The following is a 27,898-nucleotide window of genomic DNA, read 5'->3' on the forward strand; positions in this document are numbered from 1 at the left end:
GCGCCGGGACCACAGGCGGCGAGCCACCGGCCGGCTTCTGTGTGCAGCGAGGAGCCGGGCAGCCACCGCCACGATCCAGCTTTAGGACATTTCCATCACCCCACTCAGCCTTCCTGCGTCCCTGGTTCCTCATCTATAAATAGAGATAATATGCGCCTAACCCTCCAGGCTACCAGCACATTGTACGCATAATTATTATACTCGTTGATGCCACACTTTCAGGTTTTAACCTTTCCAAAGCGCAGCCCCGCCCCAGCGCAGCCCAAGTCCCCGCACGCAGAGGCGCAGATCACGAGTCGGAGGTGGATCCCGGAGGCCCCGCCCCAGGCCCCGCCCCCCCGTGCGCCCAAACTCGACCGCCTGAAATCGGGGAATCGGGCCTCTCCTGGCGCCCTGGCAGCGGCGCGGGGCGTGGCTCCGGGCTGGATTGGTGACGCCTGGGCCCCGCGGGCGCCTGCGCAGTGGTCAAGGCCGCGCTCGCGCGGAGGGGCTGCGAGAGTGACCGCGGCTGCTCCACCGCTGACGCCGCGCCATGGCGGATGAGGAGCTTGAGGCGCTGAGGAGACAGAGGCTGGCCGAGCTGCAGGCCAAACACGGGGTGAGCGCGCCAGCCCCCGCCAGGCCTGGCCCCCGCGGGGCGCCGCCCTCGCCCGGAGTGTAGGGCGCGCCTCCGGGGCGGAGGCTCTGGGCGCCTCCCCGGGGGCCTGGTCCCTGGCGCTGCCCTGGCGGCCTCGTGGCCGGCTCAGAGGTGGCCTCGTCGCTTTCCCCATCGCGAGGGGCCCAGGAGGCTGGCGGCGGGGGCCTCCACGTGCGGGACCTGCCCGGGCGTTGGGGTGTGGGGTCCCCTAGCCTGGAGTGGGCTCGTCCTGGCGGGCCTGGATCCAAGCACAATCTCAGCTTTTGGAGCTAGTATCCGGACGGAATTCAGTTTTTCTGGAATTCAGTTGTTATGAACCAAGTTTAGCCGACAGGTATTGAGGGTCCGCTGTGTTCCCGGTGCTGAGAGTGCGGCAGGGTCGGAGGAACGCTTGCCCCGCCGGGATGACAGGGAGGGGCCGCCCGGGAAGCTTGGATGGATCAGACGCCCGGAGAGGCGTTTCTGATAAGGGACCGGGACCTTAGGGATGGAGGGCGCAGTCTTTGAGTTATCGTTGTCCCTAATACCGAGGTCCGTTTTATTTTCCAGAAATTATTCCTACACGTGAAACACGATTTCGTAATACAGGGATTCCCCTCCCCAGGGTGCTCTGTATTCCAAAGCGTTCTGTGAGGTTGTGATTTTAGACGTTCATCAAAACGTTGTAAGTGGGAACTAGTTCATTGATTTCTGTGAGGCCCAGTTTCTTATTCGGGGAGTTGTTTCTACCACTGCAAGAGACTGTTATGTATAGGAAACAACAGAACCGTTCCTTTTTCCCGCCCCCCCCGCCCCGTGAAATTTCTCTATTAAATTTCTCTGTTAAATTTAATTTTTTTTTTTTTTCCCCCAGGATCCTGGTGATGCGGCCCAACAGGAAGCAAAGCACAGGTATGGGCTGGAAACGTGAACTTTTTGAAGGGTGGTTTCACCAGATGGATTTCTTTTGCTGTAGTTATTTTAAGCAGGTGTGTGACTCAGATTTTTTTGTTTTGCTGGAATGGTGATTTGGCCAAAATCATCCGCAGGGTATCTTCATTATTGTTATATAAACACGTGTGCAGCTCCACATCAGACCTTGTATTGCAATTACTGGTTGATGTTTCTCTGCTGAAATGTGAATACCTTAAAAATGAGCCTGATAATAGGCAGCTCTGGCAGTTTCATCGGATGTGGGGGTGACATGAGTCCGGTGCCTCACTTAGTAAGTGCTCAATAATTGTTAACTGTTAAGCTATTCTGACTGTTTTTTCCCAACACAGCGCACAGCACCTGAGACAGATGCAGGTAATTGATTCGGTGGCAGGTTTATTGAATGAGTATGTGATTACCCTGTCATGCTATCATTTTTTTAAAATTGTGGTTAAAATTTCACCATCACAACCATTTTTAAGTGTGCTCTTCAGTAGTGTTCACACACTAGAATGTTTTCATCTTGCAAAACTGAAACCCTTTAGCTACTGGACAATTCTCTATTTCCCCTTCCTCACCTTCTTACTCCTCCTCTCCAGCAAATATTTATAGAGCACCTGCTCTGGGTCAGGCACTGTGCTGGGTCTACAGAAATAGGAAGGGAGGGTTTGGGAGAAGACAAATGGTAAGAAGCATCTGGAGTAGTGATAGGAAGTAAAATGACATGAATTTCATTGATTCTGCCGTGTACATCTTTTCATTGTCACATATCTAAAATCAGGATGCCTTTTATAACGGATTGCTCTTGCCCCAGATTCTTCCAGAGGGTATTTACTTTTGACTCTGCCATCACTTGAGTACATTTCTGAGACTACTGAAAGTTAAATTCGCTGCTTGAGGTTTTCCCCGCCTTCTGCCTAGTAGTGTGAATTCAGACAGCAACCCTGTAAGACTGGACTTTTTTCTTCTTTACGTCAGGGCCAGGTGCATGCAAGCTTTTTTACTGCCCCTTACTGCATGGCAGATTTATTTCTTCTTTACCTTGTACTGAGAATGTTGCTCTTTGATACCTCAGTGGTGGGATCAGAACTCACTGCAGCCTCAAACTCCTGCTGGGCTCAAGTGATCCTCCCACCTCAGCCTTCTGAGGAGCTGAGACTACAGGTGTGCACCACCATGCCTGGCTAATTTTTTTAAACTTTTTTTTTTTTTTTTTAATAGCCTCGCTATATCACCCAGGCTGGTCTCAAACTCCTGGCTTCGAGTGATCCTCCCACCTCGGCCTCCCAAGATACCCGTTTTGAATGGAGATCTCTATTAGACCTCTCATTTTAGGGTTTTTCATTTTTAGAGATACGTAAAACTATGGTGTATCTTATAATTGATGGCATCTTAGGGTTCTGTGATATAATAGTTTGTGGCAGGCCAGGTGTGGTGACTGAAGCCTGTAGACCCAGCTACTCAGGAGGCTGAGGTGGAAGAATCACTTGAGCACAGGAGCTTGAGCTGATCATGGCTGCAGTGAGCTGTGATTGCACCACTGTACTCCAGCATGAACGATAGAGTGAGACCCCATCTTTTTTTTTTTTTTTTTTGAGATGGAGTCTCGCTCCGTCACCCAGGCTGGAGTGCAGTGGCACAATCTTCGCTCACTGTAACCTCCGCCTCCGAGCTTCAAGCGATTCTCCTGCCTCTGCCTCCCAAGTAGCTGGGATTACAGGCACCCACCACCATGCCCGGCTAATTTTTGTATTTTTAGTAGAGACGGGGTTTCACCATGTTGGCCAGGCTGGTCTCAAACTCCTGACCTCAAGTGATGCACCCACCTCGGCCTCCCAAAGTGCTGAGATTACAGGCGTGAGCCACTGTGCCCGGCCTAGACCCCATCTCTTAAAAAAAAGTTTGTGGCAGGGCTGCAGTACTCAAACCATAAAGAAGTGGCCTATGGAAATGAGCTTTAAGCCACATTCCATGAACCCAAGGGCCTCTGAGCTGGGAGTGGATAGTGGGCACAGCCAGCCCCAGCTCTCCCTCTCAGTTGAGCCAAAGCGTCTGTGCTCATTTATTTTTAGATTTCTTAAAGGATTTCATTTGAAAGAAAAAACTTACAAGTCCACGAGACCACTGTCCTGTAAACATGAACTACTTTCTATTTGGGTAGGTAGGAAGAAGTGAGGATAGTTGCAAAGTTATAATTTCATCCCCCTCCCCCACCCAGAAAAATAGAACTGAGAGTCTTAAAACATGGAATCTGGCTGCAGCTTGGCCACAGTTACCTGTGTCTCTTTAGCATAGCCTCCTGGATCTCAGCTTTATCTCTAAGAAAATGATATAGATTAGTCACATGGTCCTTCTAATTGCCTGAAATCCCACTATAAATTTCTAGCACCTGTCACGCAATAGGTACTTAAGAAACATTGGTGATGGTGTTTGAACTGAGGCTCCACTCTGATGAAACTGTAAAGCTCACCTTCCAGCCTGGTAGGTTCTCACCTGTGTAATATAAAGCTGGTTCTTTGAGGGCAAAAGGGGATTCTACTTGAATGTAGCTGCAGCCTTATGTACAGCAACTACCATAACGCAGTGTATATCCTGCAGGCCCCATGTGGAGACACATACTGGATGGGTTCTTTCTCGTATGTTACATGGGAATGCCGACAGCTCTGTTTTAATTGTGTTTGACCTACGTTTTTGTTGTAGGGAAGCAGAAATGAGAAACAGTATCTTAGCCCAAGTTCTGGATCAGTCGGCCCGGGCCAGGTGTAAGTATCTTTGATTTCTTTTCTATAACGTTAGCTTGAGTTAGTTGAATGGGGTGATTAGATACCATTATTGCTATCACTAGATGAAATATTTGCTTAGGCTGAAAACACTTGAGATGTGGAAGAAGTGTGAAGTTTATAAATCTAGAGAACTGTACTTTAATCCCTAGTAAAAGTACCAGGTCACTTCTTTTACCAAGATGTTCTCCAGGTGCGTATTAGGTAAGATTTATAGGAAACAACTCATAGGGCCAATCACAAAATGTTGCTGGTAGTTGACATAGGTGATGGGGACTTAGGGGCTTTTTATATGTATTGTCAGTTTTAGTGTACATTCAGAGTTGTTCATCATAAAAACCAAAACCTGTAGAAAGAAAAAATGAGCCAATCAGAATGAACTGGTATTTTCTGTATTTTAACTGGAAGCCCAGTTTGAGTGTAGAAAAGGCGGCCACAGGTGGATCACCACCATTATGTGTAATAGATAAACCGCTTTCCAGAGGGCAGTCATATATTTTAAGAAACAGGAAGCATGGTGCTTAGAATCTGAGAACCCAACTTTAATCTTGGCTGGGCCACTACCCCCACGTGCCCATGTGGAGATTGGCATGGCTGAACTTTAGTTTTCTCATTTTTAAGAGGAGTAACAATACTGTCTTGCTCTACACTGAGAGACAAGCTTGTGAAGTGCTTTGGAAAGGTCAGTGCATAGTTTTAAGGTATAACATAAGTGCATTTGATTTTAATGGCTGTTTTGCATATGTATTTTTTCTTTTTAGTAAGTAACTTAGCACTTGTAAAGCCTGAAAAAACTAAAGCAGTAGAGAATTACCTTATACAGATGGCAAGATATGGACAACTAAGTGAGAAGGTAAGCTTAGACAGCCTTGAGGAACTTTACTGTTACCTGCTTTATCAAAACATGGCTTCAAAAGGTCAGCTGCAGCATCTTCACTGGATTACAGACTTCTTGCTGACTCTTAGAAGAAATTGTTGGAGAGAATAGTCATACCTACCGTAAAAGAGAATAAATTGCCTCTCCTAAATTCCTCTGCTTCGCTCCTTTCCTGGCGTTGCTCTGGAACCTTGTTGGTGTCTGTGACCCAGTGACTGTTAGGGAAAGCTAGCTTCAATTGCCCCTGCACTGGAAACAAGGTTTGTCAGTAACACCAATTAAAATACTACCAGTGTAAGTAGGTGTGTTTTGCAGATGAGAAGGTGCTAAGATGCCTTGCTTATGTTCTCTGTGCTGCTGTAATGCCATGAGGAGTATGTTCTGGCAAACCTGGCCTTTGAGATCAAGACGAACCCCATCTGCCCTGAGAAGCCCTCTGCCACCACCACAGCCTACCCAAATTGGTCCTGTCCCTTAAACCCCTCACACTGAGAACTGCTTGTGTGGGACAGAGCTGGTTGGGTTGATCTTTTCCAAGTGTGACTTACCTCCTTCAAGGGGATGTTTAAGCTTCTCGGGCAGAAGTGGTGTGTCTGTATTCCTGACACCAAACACAGTGGTACAGTGGTATATGTGGTTGTCACACTCAGCTAGTGATGATAAAGGTGTTCTTAAATATGTTAGCTTTCAGTTTTCCTGAGGAAGCAATTTTATGGATACTTTCCCCTCCTTCTCAAGTGAGGAATAGCAGAGCAAATTTTATTTGGAACTTAAACCAATAGTTATAACCAATAGTTTCAACCTCCTGCCTCACCACTCCTTCCCTCCTGAGCTCTTTCCCCACACCTCAAAAAGAGTACAAAGTGATTCCATCTGCAGAGGTTAATTCTTTGTTTAAAAAAGTACTGTTTTTCTTTCTTTTATCTTTTCTGGTTCTCCTAGGTATCAGAACAAGGTTTAATAGAAATCCTTAAAAAAGTAAGCCAACAAACAGACAAGACAACAACAGTGAAAGTAAGTGTCCCCAGATGCTCGTGGCAAATGAAAAGATGGATACTTTAAAGATTAATGTTGAATATACATCTACCACACATATTTTTCAGCCCAGAGACATTTTCCTTTTGTCAAACACGTGAAAGTTTGGGGAGAAAGGCTGAATCTATTGGGGGAGGGTTCTAATTTTTATAGGCTCTTGACTCCATTCCCACCCTTTTAGTTCACGCTAAGTTGCTTTAAAGACACAAATGTCTTGCTAAAATTGGTAGAAATCTTTTCTCGGAAAATTTGAGTTACGCTTTATTAGAAATGTTCTGACACTCATTTAATTTTCCTCCCAGTTCAACAGAAGAAAAGTAATGGACTCTGATGAAGATGACGATTATTGAACTACAAGTACTCACAGACTAGAACTTAACAGAACAATTCTAGGACAGAAGTTAAGATCTGATTATTTACTTTGTTTATTGTCTATATGCCTTTTAAAAAAAATAAACTTGTTATGCAAAATAAAACATTTGGGTAAGTTGTTTTAGTATAGCCAAGTGGCCACATCTGTGTTTTGAATTTTTCCCCTTCCTACCAAAAGCTTTTAAGCACATGTACCAGCATGACTCTATCCTTTGCAATGGTGCCGTGAATATTAGATAGGGAAAGTGTCCGTGGCGGAAACAGAAGCTGCTCCAGCACTCTTCAGGAAGAAAACCACAGCAGCAGCAGCAGCCGCCAATAACATGAGGGGAATTAAAACCTGTGCATCAGACTGAATCAGGTTCAACATTTGAGCACATCTAATATTCTAAGACGTAGATTCTAAAAGCAGGTAAGCTCTTTCTCTTCCTGCAGATACTACTTCCACTTAATGTAAGAAAATTCCTAGCTTTGCCAGGCACAGTGGCTCACACCTGTGATCCCAGCACTTTGGGAGGCTGAGGCTGGCAGATCATTTGAGGTCGGGAGTTCAAGACCAGCCTGGCCAACATGGTGAAACCCTGTCTCTACTAAAAATATAAAAATTAGCTGGGTGTGGTGGCACACACCTGTAATCCCAGCTATCTGGGAGGCTTGAGCCTGGTAGGCAGAGGTTGCAGTGAGCTGAGATCAGGCCGTTGCACTCTAACCTGGGTGATTCCATTTCAAAAACAAAAATGCTAGCTTTGATCTCATTTATAATCTGTTTTTCAGAGGTACTGATATTAACAAATACCATGCCCTCCAAAATAACTAGTGATAATGACTGAAAAAAAAAATGACCAAAATAGACATGTTGGTAATGCTACTACAGTAATAAACATGTTTGTAAGAGAAATGACTTCTAATGATTTCAAATCCAGTTGAGACAGTTCAGCGTTTAAACATTTTGGTAACATATCACTGGTAATGTTGCAGGTGACTTAAATGTTATCTCTTCTGTTGTGCTTTCTTTCCACTAGGTTATGAAAACCTGCACTCATAAGTTACGGTTTTCAGAGATGGAGACTTGCTGTGTTGCTGAGGCTGGCCTCAAACTCCTGAGCTTAAGTGATCTTCCCACCTCAGCCTCCCTCGTAGCTGAGATTGTAGGTGCAAGCCACTGCTCATATATTTAAATCATAAACTTAACCATCAACCAGCTGTTTGGTGTAACCTTTTAAATGTCGTAGTCCTGTGAGACCCAGCACAGGATTAAATTCATAAATTTAACAAGGTGAATAGGATTAGTAAAAAAGCGAAGGGAAATGTGGTTTGCAAACCCCAGTCTCTGCGTTAGCCAGCATACTACTGATACATGTTTAAACTGGAGATTCTACTAGTATTTGAAATTTGCAACTATTGTCAGTGAAGAAATAGAACAATATCTAACATTATAAATAAGTAGAACCGTTAAGAACATCAACATATTTTTAAAAGAATGATCATAAGATGAAATCTGGCTGGGGATTTTCTGTCAGGGTAAACTGGTAAGTTAAAAATTTGGTCGGGGATTTTGAAAAAATCCCAGTTACAGGTAAATTTTGCTTTAGGCCTCATTTACATACAAATGCTAGGGGGACAGGAGGCAGTTCACAAGTTCTGTGTTTTCTCACAGGATAACCACTGTCCTAATGGCAACTGCTGTGAATGTGTTTAAAGATGGTCAGACTCTCAGACACCTACCTGAGAGTGAAAAGTGGTTCCGTGTACAAGGAGAGAGGTTCCTGATGGCAACAAGAGGCTGGAGTACATTTTAGGGAGTGGAGAGTTAGTTATTCTAAACTTTCTAATTTAAATCAGTGAACTCACGTTACTTTGAATTCAAAACTTTTTTTTACAAAAATGGAAATTAGGGGCATTAATTTCTCAACTGTCACATCAAGTTTTGAGTAGGGAAAGCAATTGGAAAAAACACAACTGGTTGTTTGCTTTTTTTGAGATGGAGTATTGCTCTGTTGCCAGGCTGGAGTGCAGTAGCATGATTTTGGCTCACTGCAACCTCCATCTCCCAGGTTCAAGCAATTCTCCTGCCTCAGCCTCCCAAGTAGCTGGGATTACAAGCGCACGCCACCACACCCAGCTAATTTTTGTATTTTTAGTATAGACAGGGTTTCACCATGTTGGCCAGGATGACAACTTTTTAAAAAATAATCGAGGGAGTCACTTAAGATGGAAAACATTACTGATGACCAGAATAGCTCAAAAAGAAACAGCACTTACCTCTCCAGAGGAAGGGTACACCAAGCTTGCAGCTGCCACTGCCAACCAGGCCTTGATCCTGGCTGTGAGATCCCTCACAGCCCCCTTATTTTTCTGAACCTGTTTCCTCATTTGACAATTCTGCCATTCACAGCGATTGTTGAAATTAAACGGGTATGTGTGAAAATGTTTTCGGCTGGGTGCGGTGGCTCATGCCTGCAATCCCAGCACTTTGGGAGGCCAATGTGGGCAGATCACTTGAGGTCAGGAGTTCGAGACCAGCCTGGCCAACATGGTGAAACCCCATCTCTACCAAAGATATAAAAATTAGCCAGGCATGGTGGCAGGTGCCTGTAATCCCAGCTACTTGGGAGGCTGAGGCAGGAGAATTGCTTGAATCTGGGAGGCGGAGGCTGCAGTGGGCTGAGATGGTGCCACTGCACTCCAGCCTGGGTGACAGAGCGAGATTCCATCTCAAGAAAATGTTTTCAAAATTATATTGCACTACCCCAAAATATTAGGTGGTATCAAATGTGTGTATTTGTATCTTGAGAATACCTGTGCTGATAAACTATATAGGATGTATTAATTAGGATGGTTTAGAACCACAGCAGCTTCAGTCTATAAGGTGGTTTTGTTTAAAAGAAGTAGGGAAGGCTGGGCATGGTGGCTCACACCTGTAATCCCAGCACTTTGGGAGGCCGAGGCAGGCGGATCACGAGGTCAGGAGATTGAGACCATCCTGGCTAACACGGTGAAAAACCCTGTCTCTACTTAAAAAAAAAAAACAAAAAAACAACTAGCCGGGCGTGGTGGTAGGTTCCTGTAGTCCCAGCTACTCGGGAGGCTGTGGCAGAAGAATTGCTTGAACCTGGGAAGCGGAGGCTGCAGTGAGCCGAGATCGTGCCACTGCACTCCAGCCTGGGTGAGAGCGAGACTCCGTCTCAAAAAAAAAAAAAAAAAGTAGGGAAAAGGAAAAATCAGAACAAAGAAATTAGCAAAGCAACAGGGCTCATTTCCTGTTTGGGGTAGGAAGCTGTATTCATTTTATTCTTCTGATTTCCAAAGAAAAACATTTTTGTGGGCCCTGGACACTGTGCCTACTGGGTTAAGTAGGCCTTGGTCAGTAGATGAATAATGAGCTAAGTGATCAAGTTCCCATGTTTCAATCTCACATCTATAACTGAAAAATGTATATCCATTCAATGGGGACCATTTTTCCCACACACAAAGCACATGTTTACAGCAGACAGGCTGAGAAACATATTTGCAGCCAAACAACTAAAAAAACATACCATGACACAGTCAAGAATCATAAAGTTTACTGTTTCTTTTCCATCATTTGGCACATATCCAAGGCACATTAGAAAATTAGAAATCATAAATTACTTTGTAGAAAAATAATCCCTCCCTTCTGTACATACACAAGTATTTCCAAGAACATGGACAAAACCATTTCCCTATTACAAGGTCATTTGAAAACGGACTCAGGACAAACCCATATACGTGTAGCTCTAGGCCAATAACATAAAAATAACAGTATAATCTATAGAAAGTTGTTATAAAAAGGAATAAATGGCAATAAATTCTAACCGAAAGTAACTCTGACCTGGTTTGTGCTGTTAAGTTTTGAATTTGAATCAAAAGACTAAGAAAAGATGTGCCAAATCTACTCTCTAATCCAGTAACCATCCCGTCAGGTGTGAGTGTGACATTCAAGGGAGGTTCTCAACAAAAAGGGATGTTTCTAGAAATACTGCTACAGGTGCACGTGTAGTAACCGAATATCTGTACCTACTTGTTAGAAGGAAAATGATAACCACCCTTTCCCCTGTGCATGATGTGGAACAGGTCTGATGCATCCTTTCACTAAAATGAACATCAAAATGGGATTGAGGCATCTTTTGGTTCAAGTGTTGCTTTGCAAAGAAACATTGTCCAGCTGCTGCTTTCTTCCTTCAGATACGAAATTTCAGCCTGGCCTCTACAGTACCATGAAACCTAAATTACTTACTTCTCTCCAGCTTAATCCCAGGTGGAGGAATTCTAGCTGTGGTTTGTGAATGTACACAGGTCAGAGAGGTTTAGCACCTTTTGGGAGGAGGAGGTCAAAATGTGGTGAAACCTCTCCCACTGTGACCAACAAACCCTCATACTTAAAAAGAAGCATGCACCTCTGGCTTAAGGATCTGGATGCTGCTGGAATTTTTGTCTGTTTCAAGTGTATTCATTAGCTTTGAAGAGGAGAGAGATGGTGGTGGTCAACTTTTTTGTTGCATTCTTTCCTGCCACATAAAAGCTTTCAGGAACTTGGTGCTGAAGACTTCTCAAGCCAGTTTCATGGAAGCACATTTAGTCCTCAGATGTGTTCATGCTCAGCATCTTCTTGTTGCATCCTTGCTTCCTGGCAGTGGGTTCAACAACTCCTCATTCCTGTTAGGACCGGGAAGCACTAACCTCTTGGGGAGTGGAGAGGGGGCCAGCAGCCTCCGGGCCCTGGGACACGACCGCATCCTCTACCGTGTGTCTCCGCAGCATCCGTCTGTGTCCAGGGCCAGTCTGTGTCACTCGAGGCCTCTCCGGCCAGTCGCTGTTGCCTTTCTCAGCAGCATGAGATCCACTCTGAGCTGGCAGGTTATTCTGTCTCAGTGTGACGCTTTGCCTCCCTGGCTAAAAAAAAAGTACATTTTGAACCGTTGACGTCCTCACTGTACTGGAAGCCGCAACCATGACAGTGACAGCTGCCCCTCAGCGCCTAGTGTCACACAATGTGCTCAGTGCTTGACAGGCATAATTTCAATTCTCACATCCCTGTCGTGGTAACATGGCATGTGCATGCTACATGTGTCAGATACAGAGTAAATGTTTCACTTGTTTTCACAATCTTTATGACTCTAGGAGGCATGTACTACTATTGTTATCCCCGTTTTACACCTGAGGAAACAGGATCAGCAAAGTTAGGCCACCTGCCTAAAGTCCCACAGCTAGCAAGGGAAAAGCTAGCACTTGATGGAACTCAGGCAGATTTCAACGATTCTGGCTTTCCCACAAAGCAGCAGGTCTCCTAGCAACACCACGTAAGACTAAATATGATATCAAAATTAGTCATGTTAATTAAAATCATTTTAATTATCTAAAACAATTTAGAACTTTTCTGTATTTGTTCCAACAAGCCTATGCTGCATATGCTATAAATTCTCATCAGCAATAAGGAAAGCTGTGGTTCTGAGAAGAATCACTGTCTCCGATCACAGGTTTTCAATCAAGCTTCTGAGTGATTTAAAAATGCAGTAGGGTCCGGGCACGGTGGCTCACACTTGTAATCCCAGCACACTGGGAGGCCAAAGCGGGCAGATCACTTGAGGTCAGGAGTTCAAGACCAGCCTGGCCAACGTGGTGAAACTGAGTCTCTACTAAAAATATTAAAAAATTAGCCGGGAATAGTGGCACATGCCTGTAATCCCAGCTACTCAGGAGGCTGAGGCAGGAGAATGCTTGAACCCGGGAGGTGGAGATTGCAGTGAGCCGAGATCGCGCCACTGCACTCCAGCCTGGGCCACAGAGCAAGACTCTGTCTCAAATAAATAAATAAAATTAAAATGCAGTGGGAAGATGGCCACATAAAGAATTGTCTGAGCAACTGTACACCATACATGGAGACATCGTTTACCCATCTATATACAAACTGTCGTTTTCTTTCTTTGGTGATTAAAACCATAGTGAAATGTGGGATGTTTCATCTCCTATAAGCACCAAGACCTGTGGTTTCCCACACATGTAACACTTTCCACTCCTCTGCTCAGAAATGTACTTTTAGTTATAACAATCAGTGAAGTCTGTACTCTACACTGTCCCATGAAATAATTCCAGTTTTAACTGTTGCTAACTCATACGGCGCAGGGAATAATGAAGATGACGATCAAGGAGACGTGTTTACCATGGATTACTTTTGACAAAGCCAGGCTTTAGAAAATATGATTAAAAGCCAGTGTTTAATAACTTACCTCATGCAAAGAACCTTCGGTTAAATTAGGGACACTTCTATCTCTTGCCATAATCTCCCTTGAAGTCTTTCCCCTAAAACCCAAAATAAACTAAAATAAATATTTGGGACAGTGGCATGAAACACTCTGGTTGGCCACAAGGTGGCAGCATTTTTGACATTAGTAGGTGCAGATTTGTCCATAACCAATTACAATTGAAGCAGCTTACGTGCAGCTTGGAGTAAACTAGGGGCAAAAGCACAGAAATCAACTTGATTTTCATACTCACTTGAACTGACCAGCTGAGTGGACAAAGTAAAACTGTCTTGTAAAAGGCTCATCTGGTAGATCATACAGTTTTGAGTTCCCTGTAGATAAAAAGACAAACATCTAAAAACTTCAAAAACAGTTGTAAAGATTATTTTAAAATTACAGCACAGACACAATCTTTCTATTCTCAGATTTACAAAATTTAGAAACTGAAGCACTGAATTTGCTTAAAGAAACACAGCTAGTACCTATTTATAACAGCTTGAGTATCTCCAATCCAAAAATCTAAAGCCTAAAATGCTACAGGCTGGGTGCAGTGGCTCATGCCTGTAATCCCAGCAGTTTGGGAGGCCGAGGTGGGCATATCACTTGAGGTCAGGAGTTCAAGACCAGCCTGGGCAACATGGAGAAACCCCATCTCTACCAAAAATACAAAAAACTTAGCCAGGCGTAGTGGCGCGCACCTATAATCCCAGCTACTCAAGAGGCTGAGGCAGGAGACTCGCTTGAACCCAGGAGGCAGAGGTTGCAGTGAGCCGAGATTGCACCACCACACTCCAGCCTGGGCGACAGAGCAAGACTCCATCTCAAAAAAAAGCTACAAAATCCGAGACATTTTGAACTCTTTGACGTCATGCTCAGAACAATCTGATTTCCTGATTTGGATCCCCAACCAATGAGTATAATGCAAATATTCCAAAACCCAAAACACTGCTGGTCCCAAGCATTTGAGATAGGGGGTAGTCAGCCTGTATTATGAGAACCCCCATGAAACAGAAAAATAAAACCTTAACTCCCTTAACTCCCCCAGCCACAACCAATTACGGTGAGACAGTCTCAGGGTTATCCAGATATGTGAATGGGTTTATCCATATTATTGTATTGCATTATTGCATACCTCACTGGATGAGATGATAATATTTCATATTGTAAATTAAAAAAAAAAAGTGGAACAAGGACCCCTTGTAAACTTTTTAAAAAGAAGAAAATACTTCAGTCCCACTACTGTTCGGCAACTGCTGTTCTAATTATAATCAACCTCTGTACACGTACAAACTTAAAAAAAACAATCTTGAGGCCAGGCGCGGTGGCTCACACCTGTAACTCCAGCACTTTGGGAGGCCAAGGCGGGCGGATCACTTGAGGTCAGGAGTTTGAGACCAGCCTGGCCAACACTGTGAAACCCCATCTCTACCAAAAATACAAAAATTAGCCAGGCATGGTGGCATGTGCCTGTAATCCCAGCAACTCGGGAGGCTGAGGAAGGGGAATCGCTTGAACCCAGGAGGCAGAGGTTGCAGTGAGCTGAGATTGCACCACTGCACTCCAGCCTCGGTGACAGAGTGAGACTCTGTCTCAAAAAAACTAAATAAAAAATCTTGGTGCTCACACCTGTAATCCCAGCACTTTGAGAGGCCAAGGCGGGCGGATCACGAGGTCAGGAGATGGAGACCATCCTGGCTAACACGGTGAAGCCCCTCTCTACTAAAAATACAAAAACAAAATTAGCTGGGCGTTGTGGCTGGCACGTGTAGTTCCAGCTACTCGAGAGGCTGAGGCAGGAGAATGGCGTGAACCCAGGAGGCAGAGCTGGCAGTGAGCTGAGATCACGCCACTGCACTCCAGCCTGGGTGACAAAGCGAGACTGTCTCAAAAAAAAAAAAAAAAAAAAAATCTTGAAAGGTAGCATTTACCCTGGATGTCCAGGAAATGACCAGAACACCTGACTTTGGAACATGAGGCATGAAAGAAACTATCCCAGAGACTGTTCCCCATCTCCATAGGCAGATGCCTGAAACTTCAAGGTAGTTTTGACAGTTTCTATCTTATTTCCTCAGGAAACATCATTACCATCAACCAGAAAACTAGTAACAAAAAAAGCTTACCCATAGTCTGATAAATTGGGAGGTAACATACATTTCTTTGGTGCCTGTATCTCCTCCAGGCATGATTATAATTACACTTTACATATACAATTAAATGAACACCAGCAACTACTCATGAACGTCTAAATATACCCAAGTTGAGCGTGACAGAAAGAACGTAAACTCTTACATTTTTTCCTGATCTTAACAGTGACATACTCCTTGCGGTCGGTTTCAGCCACATCATCTAATGAAGCAACACAGCTTGGTACCACCTGAAGCAATTCCATTATTTTTGAATTCTGCAATTCGAAAGGGAAAAGGAACAATAATGTTTTTATTCTTTTTTAATAGGTTATTGTTTGGTTTTGATCTAAATGTCAGTATTAGTGTGACTGGGCAGAAAAAGCTCAGAAATAATTACAAACGGAGCTTGGAGGCCATAAAGTCCAGTGGTAAAAGCAGGCCTGCGTGGGGAGCCCGGCTCTGCCCTCTCCGTGGCCTCCATGCTGGGGATTCAACCACTCCATGCAACCAGCTCAACCATAATAAGATCTACTATCATATGCTTATCGTGAGGCTGTTGAGGGCCCCCATATAGTGAGTACTCATTGAAACACATTAACCGGACACAGTGGCTCACACGTGCAATCCCACCACTTTGGGAGACTGAGGTGGGAGGATCGCTTGAGCCCAGGAGTTCAAGACTAGCCTGGGCAACATAGCAAGACCCTGTCTCTATTTAAAAATAATAAAAGGCCATGCACGATGGCTCACGCCTGTAATCTCAGCACTTTTGAGAGGCCAAGGTAGGTGGATTGCTTGAGCCCAGGCAGTCGAGACCAGCCTGGCCAACATGGCGAAACTCTGTCTCTATTAAAAAAAAATTAGCTGGGCATGGTGGCACATGCCTATAGTCCAGCTACTTGGGAGGCTGAGGTTGGAGGATCATCTGCGCCCAGAGGTCAAGGCTGCAGTGAGCCAAGACTGCACCATTATACTCCAGCCTGGGCAACAGAGTGAGACCCTGTCTCAAAAAATAATAATAATAAAATTATTATTTTTATATTTTATATTTATATTTATATTATATTTATATAAAATATTTTATATTTTAATAAAATTAAAAATTTTTAAAACCAAAAACACATTCAACATAATCATTTAAGAAAGTACTGAACTGAGAGTTTAAAATATTTCAATTCTGTCACTGAAAATTAATAGAAGGAGGCCAGGCACAGTGGCTCACGTCTGTAATCCCAGCACTTCGGGAGGCCAAGGGAGGGGGATCAGTTAGGTCAGGTGTTAAGACAAGCCTGAGCAATATGGTGAAACTCGTCTCTACAAAAAAATTCAAAAAAAATTTAGCCAAGCGTGGTGCCATGTGCCTGTAATCCCAGCTACTCAGGAGGCTGAGGCATGAGAATCGCTTGAACCCAGGAGGCAGAGGTTGCAGTGAGCCAAGATCACGCCACAACAGAGCAAGACTCTGTCTTAAGAAACAAAAAATTACTCTAAGAAGCCTATTCATGGAGTGGATTGATGGTGATGTTAGCTTCTCAGCTGCGTCACTTAACAGCCTACTCACTGTCTGTCTTGAGTAGAAAACAAAAGAAAGACTCAGCAGGAAAACAGGAACAGAAACAGCTGCCGCTCGCCAGAGGAAAAGGACCCTTCCCCACCGCTCTCCGCGCAAGCATCCACAGCACTGGAGAAGGCAGTAGGCCAATAATCACGATTCCTACAGGACTCAAGGACTTCTACTTTCATTTTTTTGAGACAAAGTCTCTGTCAACCAGGCTGGAGTGCAGTGGCACAATCTGAGCTCACTACAGCCTTGACCTCCTGGGCTCAAGAGATCCTCCCACCTCAGCCTCCTGAGTAGCTGGGACTACAGGCATGCACCACTATGCTCGGCTAATTTTTTGATTTTTTGTAGATTGGGGGTCTCACTATGTTGCCCAGGCTGGTCTTGAGCTCCTGCACTCAAGTGATCCTCCTTCCTTGGCCTCCCAAAGTGCTGGGATTACAGGCATGAGCCACTGTGCCTGGCCTCAAGGAGTTTTAAATCCACTAACGAAACAAACCTTCTCCATCGTGCTGCTAAGACAACGGCTGTGTTCACACTGCGAGGTGAGACCAGAACATCATGACTTGCTCCTTCCTGAGTGCCTGACTCTACCTAACTTCTGGATTAACTACTGGACCACAGCCCTACTGCTGGCTGGGGGGAGCCCCTCCACTCAGGCCTTTGAAAACTGCCCGTGAAAAGAATGATTCCTGGTTCCCAGAGCACCACCTCTGACCAGGAGGCCGAGGACTAGCCATCTACCCACGCTGCGGACTTCTGACACACCAACTACGTCCAGCCCAGCAGTGCCAAGGGCTGGGTGTTGCTCTTTCAGATCCAGCTTTAAACACAAGAGATCCAGAGGGAGCTGTGAAGAGCTCAGGATTCCCTCGGCTCTTCGACCCTCTCCACCTACCTGTTCAGCACAGTCTACAGCCGTGCGCTGCCGCTTGTTCAGCACCTGAACTGACGCTCCGTGGAGCAGAAGCAGCTCTACCACGAAGACGTGCTTTTCAATCACAGCCTCGTGCAGCGCTGTGTTGCCCTTATTGTTAGAAGTGTTAATGGAGGCCCCATGCTGGAAAGAGAAACCACACGATCAAAAGGAACGCTACGAAACGTCAGCATGGAATCTCACTGTGGGTATACCACGTATTCGCTGTAAAACACATTCAACTTTTCTTATGTCTGAAAGTTTTCTTAAAATTTGGGGGGGGGAAAAGTAATACTGAGAAAAAAAGATTTATAGACAAAGAGTTCACTGCAGCATTTATCCTAATAGCAGAGAAAACAGAAGCCACTTAAATGTACAGAGCAGAAACAGGTTAAAAAAAAAAATCACTATGGTATATCCATAGTTATGCAACCATTAAAAATCAAAGTTTGAGTAAATAAGTTTCTACATTAAATAACATTAAGACAGAAAACAATACTTGGGGCCAGGCGCAGTGGCTCATGCCTATAATCCCAGCACTTTGGGAGGCAGAGGCAGGTGGATCATCTGAGGTCAGGAGTTCAAGACCGGCCTGGCCAACATAGTGAAATCCCATCTCTACTAAAACAAAAAACAAAAAACAAAAAAATTAGCTGGACATGGTGGTGGGCACCTGTAGTCCCAGCTATTCCAGAGGCTGAGGCAGGAGAATCGCTTGAACCCTGGAGGCAGAGGCTGCAGTGAGCTGAGAGTAAGCCATTGCATTCCAGCCTAGGTGACAGAGCGAGACTCCATCTCGGAAAAAGAGAAAACAATACTTGGCAAGGCGCCGTGGCTTACACCTGTAATCCAGCACTTTAGGACGCCAAGGCAAGAGGATTGTTTGAGCTCAGGAGTTTGAGACCAGCCTGGGCAACACAGTAAGACCCCCATGTCTACTAAAAACAAACAGCAAAAACTAGCCAGGTGCAGTGGTGTGTACCTGTAGTCCCAGTTACCTGGGAGGCTGAGGCACCTGAGCCTGGGAGACTGAGGCTGCAGTGAGCTGTGAGGGTGCCACTGCATTCCAGCCTGGGCCACAGAGCAAGACCTTGTCTCAAAAAAAAAAAACAAATAACACTGAAACTATACACATTTTTTAAAAGTCCACCAAAATGAGTTTCCCTTGAGTAGCAGAGTCATGGACAGGTTGGTTTTTCCCTACTTTTTTAAGAAATTCTAATCCATTCGCATAACCTTTTTCAAGAGCAGCAGGGACAGAGGTGGCCACTCAGCCCATGCTCAGGTAACAGCGTGACACATTCCCGGTCAGTGAGGTGAGACCCAAACCCTTGGCAAAAGCAGCGTCGGAGCTCTTGAGACTGCATCCCGGATGCTGAGGCACCGTCCGTTCCCATCGGAGAACCCCGTGTGGGAAGGCACACGCCCTGCTCCTTTCCCCAGAGGCCTGGGGCTGATGGGTGGCCCGGCCTCTCCACCCCCCGTGCGCTGCGGGGGTCGCTGGGTGGAGGCGCCCTGTTAACTGGCGCAGGCGTGTAGACCGGGGGCAGGGAGGGGCCTCACCTGTAGCAGCAGTGCCACAACCTCGTGATGGCCACCGGAGCAGGCGTAAATGAGGGGCGTGTTTCCGCTGAGGTCCTTCTTATTGGGTTTTGCATTAGAATCTAATAGACACTTCACCACCTGGGCCAGAGAAGGAAAACGTGCAAACTTAATCAAAATTTCTGTCATTTCCTGCCGGAGAAAAATTATGAAAAAAAATAAATAAATAAATAAATAAAATAAGAAAACAAAGTTTCTGGAGAGAAATCCTCAAGTTTGATATTCTTTTGACTTGTCTCTGAGCTTATTATTTTTTTGTTGTTGTTTTTGGTTTTTATTTTTATTTTTTTAGACAGAGTCTCGCTCTGTCACCCAGGCTGGAGTGCAGTGGCGTGATCTTGGCTTACTCCAGCCTCCGCCTCCCAGGTTCAACTGATTCTCATGCCTCAGCCTCCTGAGCAGCTGGGACTACAGGCGCCTGCCACCATGCTTGGCTAATTTTCTGTATTTTTAGTAGAGACGGGGTTTCACCATGTTGGCAGGGCTGGCCTCGAACTCTTGACCTTAGGTGATCCACCCGTCTCAGCCTCCCAAAGTGCTGGGATTACAGGCATGAGCCACCATGCCCAGCCATCTCTGAGCTTACTGAGAAGACTTTAGACCCTCAGGAGAAAAGGGACCAGGTGAAGAGGGGAGGGCTACCGTCTGCTGCGGGGCTGCTCTGTGCGGGTGAAGTGCAGGGTGACGGTGATCTCACTTCACCCGACATGCTGGGCGACGGTGATCTCACTTCACCTTTCTATCCTTTCTACCTCAGGGAGAGCTGCAATCGCCACTCCGAATTTACAGGTTAGGAAAGCAATGCCTGAAGCTCTATGCTAGGTGTTGGCGAGAGAGATGCAAGACCTGAAATATGGCTCCTGTCTTTAAAAAGTTAACAGTAGAACTGATAAAGGAAAATGAAAAAATACACACACAGTTTTCCTTAAAGAAAAGCAGGGCCTAGTGCTGTGGCTCATCCCTGTAATCCCAGCACTTTGGGAAGGCAAGGTGGGAGGATCGCTTGAGTTCAGGAGTTCAACACCAGCTGGACAACGTGGTGAAACCCCGTCTCCACAAAAAAAAAAAAAAAAAAAAAAAAAATTATCTGGATGTGGTGGTGCACGCCTGTGGTCCCAGCTACTAGGGAGGGAGGCTGAGATGGGAGGATTGTTTGAGCCCAGGAGATTGAGGCTGCAATGTGAGCTGAGATTGCACCACTGCACTCCCACACTCCAGTCTGGGAGACAGAGCAAGGCGATGTCTTAAAAAAAAAAAAAGAAAAAAAAAAGCAAAACACCCCAGCACTTTCAAAAAGTTAATCACTCCAAAATTCAAAATTCTTCCTTGAGCCCCTCTATGGGGCCCTGACTGTGCTTTATGAAGTGCTGAACTGTTTGGCCCAGAGCAAGGCACTGTCGGGGTGTAAAGGTGGTAAGATGACCATGGGGACAGTGCTCGGTGGCCACCACACAAGCTCAAGAGCCAGATCCTGCTGGGGGCAAGAATCAGAATGACAACCTCGGTACCATCCAGATGGGAGTGGCAGTGGGGTGGGGACTGGCTCCACCCTCAGGGAGCACCAGGGCTCTGTGCTTTGAGGCTGAGTGGCCTACCGTGTGCACGTCAGAATCCCAGGGCTCGGAGGAGCAGTGTCCTCTGGGGTAGCCACCAAACCCCTGCAGCATCCCTACCAAGCACAAGGTCCTAGCCCAAAGTGGACACCCTGCTCCACTGTCCCTGACACACAGCCCGAACCTGAAAGTGGCCCTGCTGGCAGGCCAGGTGGAGCGGGACGGCTTGGTCTGCATTCCTGGCACCTGCGTTGGCCCCGTGCTTCAGCAGGAGGGGGATGAGGTCCGCCCGGCCGTGCAGGGCGGCGACGTGCAGCGGGGAGGAGCCGTCCTGGCTGGTCACGTTCACACCAAGCCCACTGGCAGGAACCTTCGCCAGCCTCTGGGAAGCACAGAAGATGGAAACAGAAACCTCATCAGTATTGAAGAAACTGGGCTGAAGTGATTGGCGCTATGTGCCCCCCACAACTCCCACACACAATGCGGGATCATGGTGGGATCCAGGATGGATTCCAATTCGTTTAGAAGTACGTAGCATGCCAAAGAACAACTTCCTTTTTTTTTGAGACAGGGTCTCACCCTGTTGCCCAGGCTGGAGTGCAGTGGCACCACCACAGCTCACTGCAGCCTCGACCTCCTGGGCTCAAGTGATCCTCCCGCCTCAGCCTCCCAAGTAGCTAGCTCCACAGGTGCAAGCCATTGTGCCCAGCTAATTTTTTTATTTTTATTTTTTGTAGAGATGGGGTCTCTCACCAAGTGGCCCAGGGTGGTCTTGAACTCCCAGGCTCATGTGGTCCTCCCACCTCAGCCTCCCAAAGTACTGAGACTACAGGTGTATGCCACTGTGCCTGGCTAATTTCACTTTCTTTTTTTTTCACCAGGGCTGTAGAGCCTCCAAATTCACTTTGAGGGACATGGCCACAGCCCCGCAAAGGCGACGAGATTCACTTGCTGTTTGCACCTCTGTTTAAACCACCGCTACAAGAAACAGTGATTCTTGGGTTTAGGTGAGAGTAATTTTACTTTTTGATGATTAAAAATGTTACCTCTCTTTTAAAAAAAAAAAAACTGTATGCTAAATTAAAGGCTGAATTTTACTATATGTAAATTATATCTCAAAAATCAAAAACGAAGCTGGAAAACACACACGTGCACATACACACACACGCTAAATGAAATACCCTGCATATTTATCAGAATGGCTGAAGTTAAAATGTCAAGGCTGGGCACAGTGGCTCACGCCTGTAATCCCAACACTTTGAGAGGCTGAGGTGGGCGGATCACCTGGGGTCAGGAGTCCTGGCCAACATGGTGAAAACCCGCCTCTACCAAAAATACAAAAATTAGCTGGGTGTGGCAGTGCCTGCCTGTAATCCCAGCTACATTATAGGTGTGCATTGAGGCTGCAGAATCGCTTGAACCCAGGAGGTGAAGGTTGCAGTGAGCCAAGATCGCACCACTGCACTCCAGCCTGGCTCACTGCAACCTCTGCCTCTCGGGTTCAAGCGAATTCTCCCGCCTCAGCCTCCCGAGTAGCTGGGATTACAGGCGTGTACCACCACACCCAGCTGATTTTTGTATTTGTAGTAGAGACAGGGTTTTGCCATGTTGGCTAGGCTGGGCAACAGAGCGAGACTCCATCTCCAAAAAAAAAAAAAAAAAGTCAAAATACTAAACGTTGGCAGGGATGTGGAGCAACTAGTAGGCTCACACCCTGCTGGAGGGAACAGAAACTACTTCACCCACTTTGGAAAACTGGCAGTTTCTTATAAGGTTAAGCATATCCTTACCACATAATCCGGCAATTATACTCCTAGGTGTTTACCCAAAAACGTACATATCCACACAAAGGCCTGTACACAAATGTTCACAATGGCTTTATTTACAAATCCAGAAGCAGGAAAACTACTCAGATGTCCATCAACAGGCGAATGAAACAACAAATTCTGGTGTGTCCACCCAATCAACTACTATCCAGCAATGAACTCCCGATCCAACGTGGGTCTCAAAAATACCTTGAGTCAAAGAAGCCAGACACAAAAAGGGACATGTGTTACAATTCCACTTACAAAAGAGTCTAGAAAGTGTTAACTAATCCATGATGATGAAAAGCAGGTCAGGGGTTGCCTGGGAGAGGCGATGGGGGAATGGGGGGCGGTCAGAGGAGGGGACGGCAAAATCTCACAGGAAACTCTTGCAAGTGAGGGAAACGTTGTGTATCTTGATGGTGGTGATGGTTTCACAGGTTTATGTATCTGTAAAACTTGCCAAATTGTATACTTTAAATACATATGCTTTATGTAAATATAAATTATATAAATTATAATTTATATAATTACATTTCAATAAAAGATTTAAAAACAAATTCTAAAACACCACTGGAGGCCGGGTGTGGTGGCTCACGCCTCTAATCCCAGCACTTTGGGAGGCTGAGGCAGGAGGATCGCTTGGGCCCAGGAGTTCGAAACCAGCCTGGACAACACAGCCAAGACCCTGTCTCTACAAAAATAAAAAAATAGGCCAGCGAGGTAGCTTATGCCTGTAATCCCAGCACTTTCGGGAGGCCGAGGCGGGCGGATCATGAGGTCAAGAGATCGAGACCATCCTGGCCAACATGGTGAAACCCCGTCTCTACTGAAAATACAAAAATTAGCTGGGCATGGTGGCAGGCACCTGTAGTCCCAGCTACTCAGGAAGCTGAGGCAGGAGAATTGCTTGAACCCAGGAGGCAGAGGTTGCAGTGAGCCGAGATGGTGCCACTGCACTCCAGCCTGTCAACAGAGCAAGACTCCGTCTCAAAAAATAAATAAATTAATTAAATAGCCCGGCATGGTAGTACGTGCCTGTAGTCCCATCCATTTGGGAGGCTGAGGCAAAAGGATCCCTTGGGCCCAGCAGTTTGAGGCTTCAGTGAGCTATGATTGCACTACTGCACTCTGGCCTTGGTGATAGACCAAGACTGTCTCTAAAAAAAAAAAAAAGTTTAGGCCAGGCGCAGTGGCTCATGCCTATAATACCAGCACTTTGGGAGGCCAAGGCAGGCGGATCACTTGAGGTCAAGAGTTTGAGAGCAGCCTGGCCAACATGGCAAAACCCTGTCTCTACTAAAAATACAAAAATTAGCCAGGTGTGGCAGCAGGTGCCTGTAGTCCCAGCTACTCGAGAGGTTGAGGCAGAAGAATGTCTTGAACCCGAGAGGCAGAGGTTGCAGTGAGCTAATATTGCACCACTGTACTCCAGCCTGGGCGACAGAGGGAGACTCCGTCTCAAAAAAGAAAAAAAAAGTAATACATAAAACACCACTGGAGGCCTGGTGCAGTGCCTCATGCCTGTAATTCCAGGACTTTGGGAGGCTGGGGCAGGAGGATCACTTGGGCCCAGGAGTCCCAAGCTGTAAGTGAGCTATGATTGTGCCACTGCACTCCAGCCTGGGTGACAGAGTGAAACCCCAAAATAAAATAAAATAAAATAAAATAAATCACTGGGCTAGAAGAGGATGGGGGGAGTGGATTTTCATTTAACCACAGACATGAAGCAGTCTAGTGGTGTGTCTTTTTGAGAAATTACAAAAAGAGAATAAGAGGTTTTAAAAGTACAGGGAACCTAAGACTCCACCCAATTGAGTTCCATAGTATTTTACTGTGTAATTAAAGTGGGAAAACACAGGGAGGAGGAAAATGGCAAAAACAGCAGCAGCAGAGACGCAGCGATCTCGCCACACACAGGTACTGAGGGCCCGAGGGCTTCATCACTTCCCACCAGATGCTAGGGAACACCATCTGCCTTTCTTATCCTGTGTTTTCATAGCTGCCCACCTCGGGGAAATTATGTTCTGGACCATGTGCATCCAGCAGCAGGGGGCCAGGTCAAAAGGTGCACATCTCCAATGTACAGGTTACCTCACAGCTGAAAAACGTGTGAGGGAAAACTTTAGTCATTTTCAATATCCTTAGAGTCACCCACGCTGAAGTTCTTTTCAGAAATGGTAAAATTATCCTACAATATAAAGGCTAACACCACTCTTTATTTTGTAAAGCCAAATCCATTTTCTTTTTTTTTGAGACGGAGTTTCACTCTTGTTCCCCAGGCTGGAATGCAATGGCACGATCTCGGCTCACTGCAACCTCCGCGTCTTGGGTTCAAGCAATCCTCCTGCCTCAGCCTCCCGAGTAGCTGGGATTACAGGCATGCACCACCACGGCCGGCTAATTTTGTATTTTAGTAGGGATGGGGTTTCTCCATGTTGGTCAGGCTGGTCTCGAACTCCTGACCTCAGGTGATCTACCCACCTCAGCCTCCCAAAGTGCTGGGATTGCAGGCGTGAGCCACCGTGCCCGGCCGAATTCATTTTCTTTTTTATTTTATATTTTATATTTTTAGTTTTTTAGAGACAGGGTCTTACTCTGTTGGCCGGGCTGGTCTCAAACTCCTGGCCTCAAGTGATCCTCTAGCCTTGGCCTCCCAAAGTGTTGGGATTACAGGTGTATGACACTGAGCCCACCCTAATTCTCTTAGTATGGGACCTACATATCTATAATTAGATAGCTAACACATGAATGCATGCTATGTATGCAATACCATTTACAACTGCTTAAAAGAAGATGAAATACTGAGGTGTACACTTAACACGACACAGGCAGGATCTGTATGCTGAAAAAAAATCACAAAATGTTGATGAAAGAAGTCAAAGAAGGTCTAAATACTTCGAGAGATGTACCATGTTCATGAAGACTCAACATACGTTGAGTCATATGATGTTATTTCTCCCCAGTTCATCTATAGGTTTAATGTAATTCCTATCAAAATCCGAGCAAGGTATTTTGTAGACATAAAAAGCTAATTCTAAAATTGATATAGCTCAGACCAGTCTGGGTAGTATAAGAGTGAGTAAGTAAGTAAGTAAACCAGTAGGTAAATAGATAAAATTTACATGGCAAGGCACAGGCCATAGAATAGCCAAAATATTCCTGGCAAAGAAGAATAAATTAGGAAGAATCATTCAATCCAATACTGAGGCTTACTACACAGCATCAGTCATCAAGACAGCGCGGTACTGGTAGGATGGGCCCATAGATCAATGCAGCAGAACAGAGAACCCAGAAATAGATCCACACAATCTATAGCCAACCGAGGTCCAAAGGCAAGTCACGGGAGGAAGGAGACACTCTTCAACAAATGGTGCTGGTGCAAGTGGACATTTGCAGGCAAGAAAAAAAAGAAGAACCTCAACCTAAATCTCACACTTTGAGTAAAAATTAACACAAATTGGATCATGGACTTAACTATAAAATATAAAATTATAACTTAAAAAAACAGGAGAAAGTTGAAAATCTAGAGCAAGGCAAAGAATTCTCAGACTTGACACCAAAAGTATAATCCATAAAAGGAAATACTGACAAACGAGATGTCTAAAAACCTTTTTCTCTGTGAAAGCCCATGTGAGGAGATTATAGACAAGCTACAGACTGAAAGAAAATGTCTGCAAAGCACGTATCTGACAAATATCCACATATCTAGAATATATCAACAACCCTCAAAATTCAACGATAAAGCCAAAAACAAACCAATTAGAAAATGGGCAAAACAAATGAACAGATGTTTCACTGAAGAACATATACAGATGGCAAATAAGCACGTGAAAAGCTGTTCAACAGCATCAGCCATTAGAGAAATGCAAATTAAAGCCACACTGAGATAGTACTACACACCTGCCTGAATGGCTAAAACAGAAAATAATGACCACACCCAGTGCTGGGGAGGACGAGGAGAAACTGGATCACTCATACATCGCTGGTGGGCATGTAAAATGATACAGCCTGCTTGGGAAAAGACTGTCAGTTCCTTATAAAAAGGAACCATGGAATTACCATGCAATGGCCACACGACTCCGCAATTGCACTCTTGGGCACTTATCTTAAAAAAATGAAAACTTGTGTTCTTACTGAAACGTCTACTTGAATGTTTGTTCATGGCAGTTTTATTGATAACATTCCCCAAAGCAGCAACAAACTACATGTCTTTGGAAATTCCACAGTGAGTATATGCCACCATTAGACAAATGGAATGCCACCCTGCCATGGAGAAACAGACCTGATTCTATGCAACAATGTGGAATCAAACGGAGCGAAGAAAGCCAATCCCAAAAGGTCATATGTATACTGTGTGATTACATTTATGTAACTTTTTTTTTTTTTTTTTTTTTGAGACGGAGTCTCGCTCTGTCGCCCAGGCTGGAGTGCGGTGGCTCGATCTCGGCTCACTGCAAGCCCCGCCTCCCGGGTTCACGCCATTCTCTTGCCTCAGCCTCCTGAGCAGCTGGGACTATAAGCGCCTCCCACCATGCCCAGCTAATTTTTTGTATTTTTAGTAGAGACGGGGTTTCACCATGTTAGCCAGGATGGTCTTGATCTTCTGACTTCGTGATCCGCCCGCCTCGGCCTCCCAAAGTGCTGGGATTACAGGCATGAACCACTTACGTAACGTTTTTGAAGTGACAGGATGAGAGAAATGGAGAACAGGTGAGTGGTTGCCAGGGGTTGGGGATGGTGGGGTGGGTGTGGCAGGGAGAGAGGTGGGTGTGGCTGTAAGAGGGCAGCTTGAGTGATTGGTCTTGTGGTGAGAGAACTGTGCTTGCAGGTGACAGTCACGTGCTGCGTCTTGATGGTGGTGACGGCTTCACAGGTTTTACATCTGTAAAAGCTCACCAAATTGTATAAATACATAGACTTTATTGTCTGTGAATTATACTTCAATAAAGGATTTAAATACCAATTCTAAAACACTGGGCTAGAAAAGAATGGCGGGGTAGGTTTTAATTTAATCAAGGACATAAAGCAGTTTAGTGTTCTGTCTTTTTGAGACATTACAAAACAAGAATAAGAGGCTGTAAAAGAACAAGGAGGCCAGGCGCAGTGGCTCACGCCTGTAATCCCAGCACTTTGGGAGGCTGAGGTGGGCGGATCTCTTGAGATCAGGAGTTTGAGACCAGCCTGGCCAACATGGTGAAAGCCCGTCTCCACTAAAAATACAAAAAATTAGCCGGGCATGGTGGTGGGTGCTATAGTCCCAGCTACTCAGGAGGCTGAGGCAGGAGAATCGCTTCAACCTGGGAGGCAGAGGTTGCAGTGAGCCGAGATCGCCTGACAGAGCAAGACTCTATCTCAAAAAATAAAAAATAATTTAAAAAAAAGAACAAGGAGTATAAAAAAGTATCTGTCACAGAAAATATCTTGAATGTGACAGTGGATACATAAACCTACACATGTGG

General features: G+C 45.5%; 2 protein-coding genes and 1 non-coding gene across 12 annotated transcripts in view; 1 reads left to right on the top strand and 2 right to left on the bottom strand.

The window, feature by feature from the left end:
- Positions 1-396: 396 nt before the first annotated feature.
- PDCD5 (programmed cell death 5) lies at positions 397-6,717 on the top strand. 2 transcript variants are annotated; one of them, NM_001131967.1, is given in 6 exon segments: positions 512-598; positions 1,491-1,528; positions 4,250-4,311; positions 5,091-5,182; positions 6,149-6,220; positions 6,544-6,717. In NM_001131967.1, coding segments are annotated over 6 exon segments (378 nt in total). In that variant the 5' UTR covers positions 512-532; the 3' UTR covers positions 6,592-6,717.
- Positions 6,718-10,161: 3,444 nt separating this feature from the next.
- Positions 10,162-27,898, bottom strand: part of ANKRD27 (ankyrin repeat domain 27) — a 78,388-nt gene continuing 60,651 nt past the window's right edge. For 8 of the 9 annotated variants that reach the window (XM_063719086.1, XM_054538254.2, XM_054538252.2 and 5 more), the window contains 7 exon segments: positions 20,816-21,013; positions 19,040-19,159; positions 17,459-17,620; positions 15,163-15,274; positions 13,127-13,205; positions 12,859-12,931; positions 10,162-11,524 (listed from right to left, as the gene is read on the bottom strand). In XM_063719086.1, coding sequence (XP_063575156.1) covers positions 11,291-11,524; positions 12,859-12,931; positions 13,127-13,205; positions 15,163-15,274; positions 17,459-17,620; positions 19,040-19,159; positions 20,816-21,013 — 978 coding nt within the window. In that variant the 3' untranslated portion in view covers positions 10,162-11,290. 9 annotated transcript variants of the gene reach the window in all.
- On the bottom strand, positions 21,513-21,645 carry LOC112130292 (small nucleolar RNA SNORA68). Its single transcript, XR_002912558.1, has one exon. It is a non-coding gene; the product is annotated as a small nucleolar RNA SNORA68 (small nucleolar RNA).

The sequence above is a fragment of the Pongo abelii genome, chromosome 20 (assembly GCF_028885655.2).
Source record: "Pongo abelii isolate AG06213 chromosome 20, NHGRI_mPonAbe1-v2.0_pri, whole genome shotgun sequence".
NCBI lineage: Eukaryota > Metazoa > Chordata > Mammalia > Primates > Hominidae > Pongo > Pongo abelii.

Coding starts and splice junctions, on each gene's coding strand:
- PDCD5 (XM_009253118.4), top strand. CDS start 533: ATGGCGGATGAGGAGCTTGAGGCGCTGAGGAGACAGAGGCTGGCCGAG. Junction 1,529..4,249: donor CAACAGGAAGCAAAGCACAG/GTATGGGCTGGA, acceptor TTTTTGTTGTAG/GGAAGCAGAAATGAGAAACA. Junction 4,312..5,090: donor TCAGTCGGCCCGGGCCAGGT/GTAAGTATCTTT, acceptor TTTTCTTTTTAG/TAAGTAACTTAGCACTTGTA.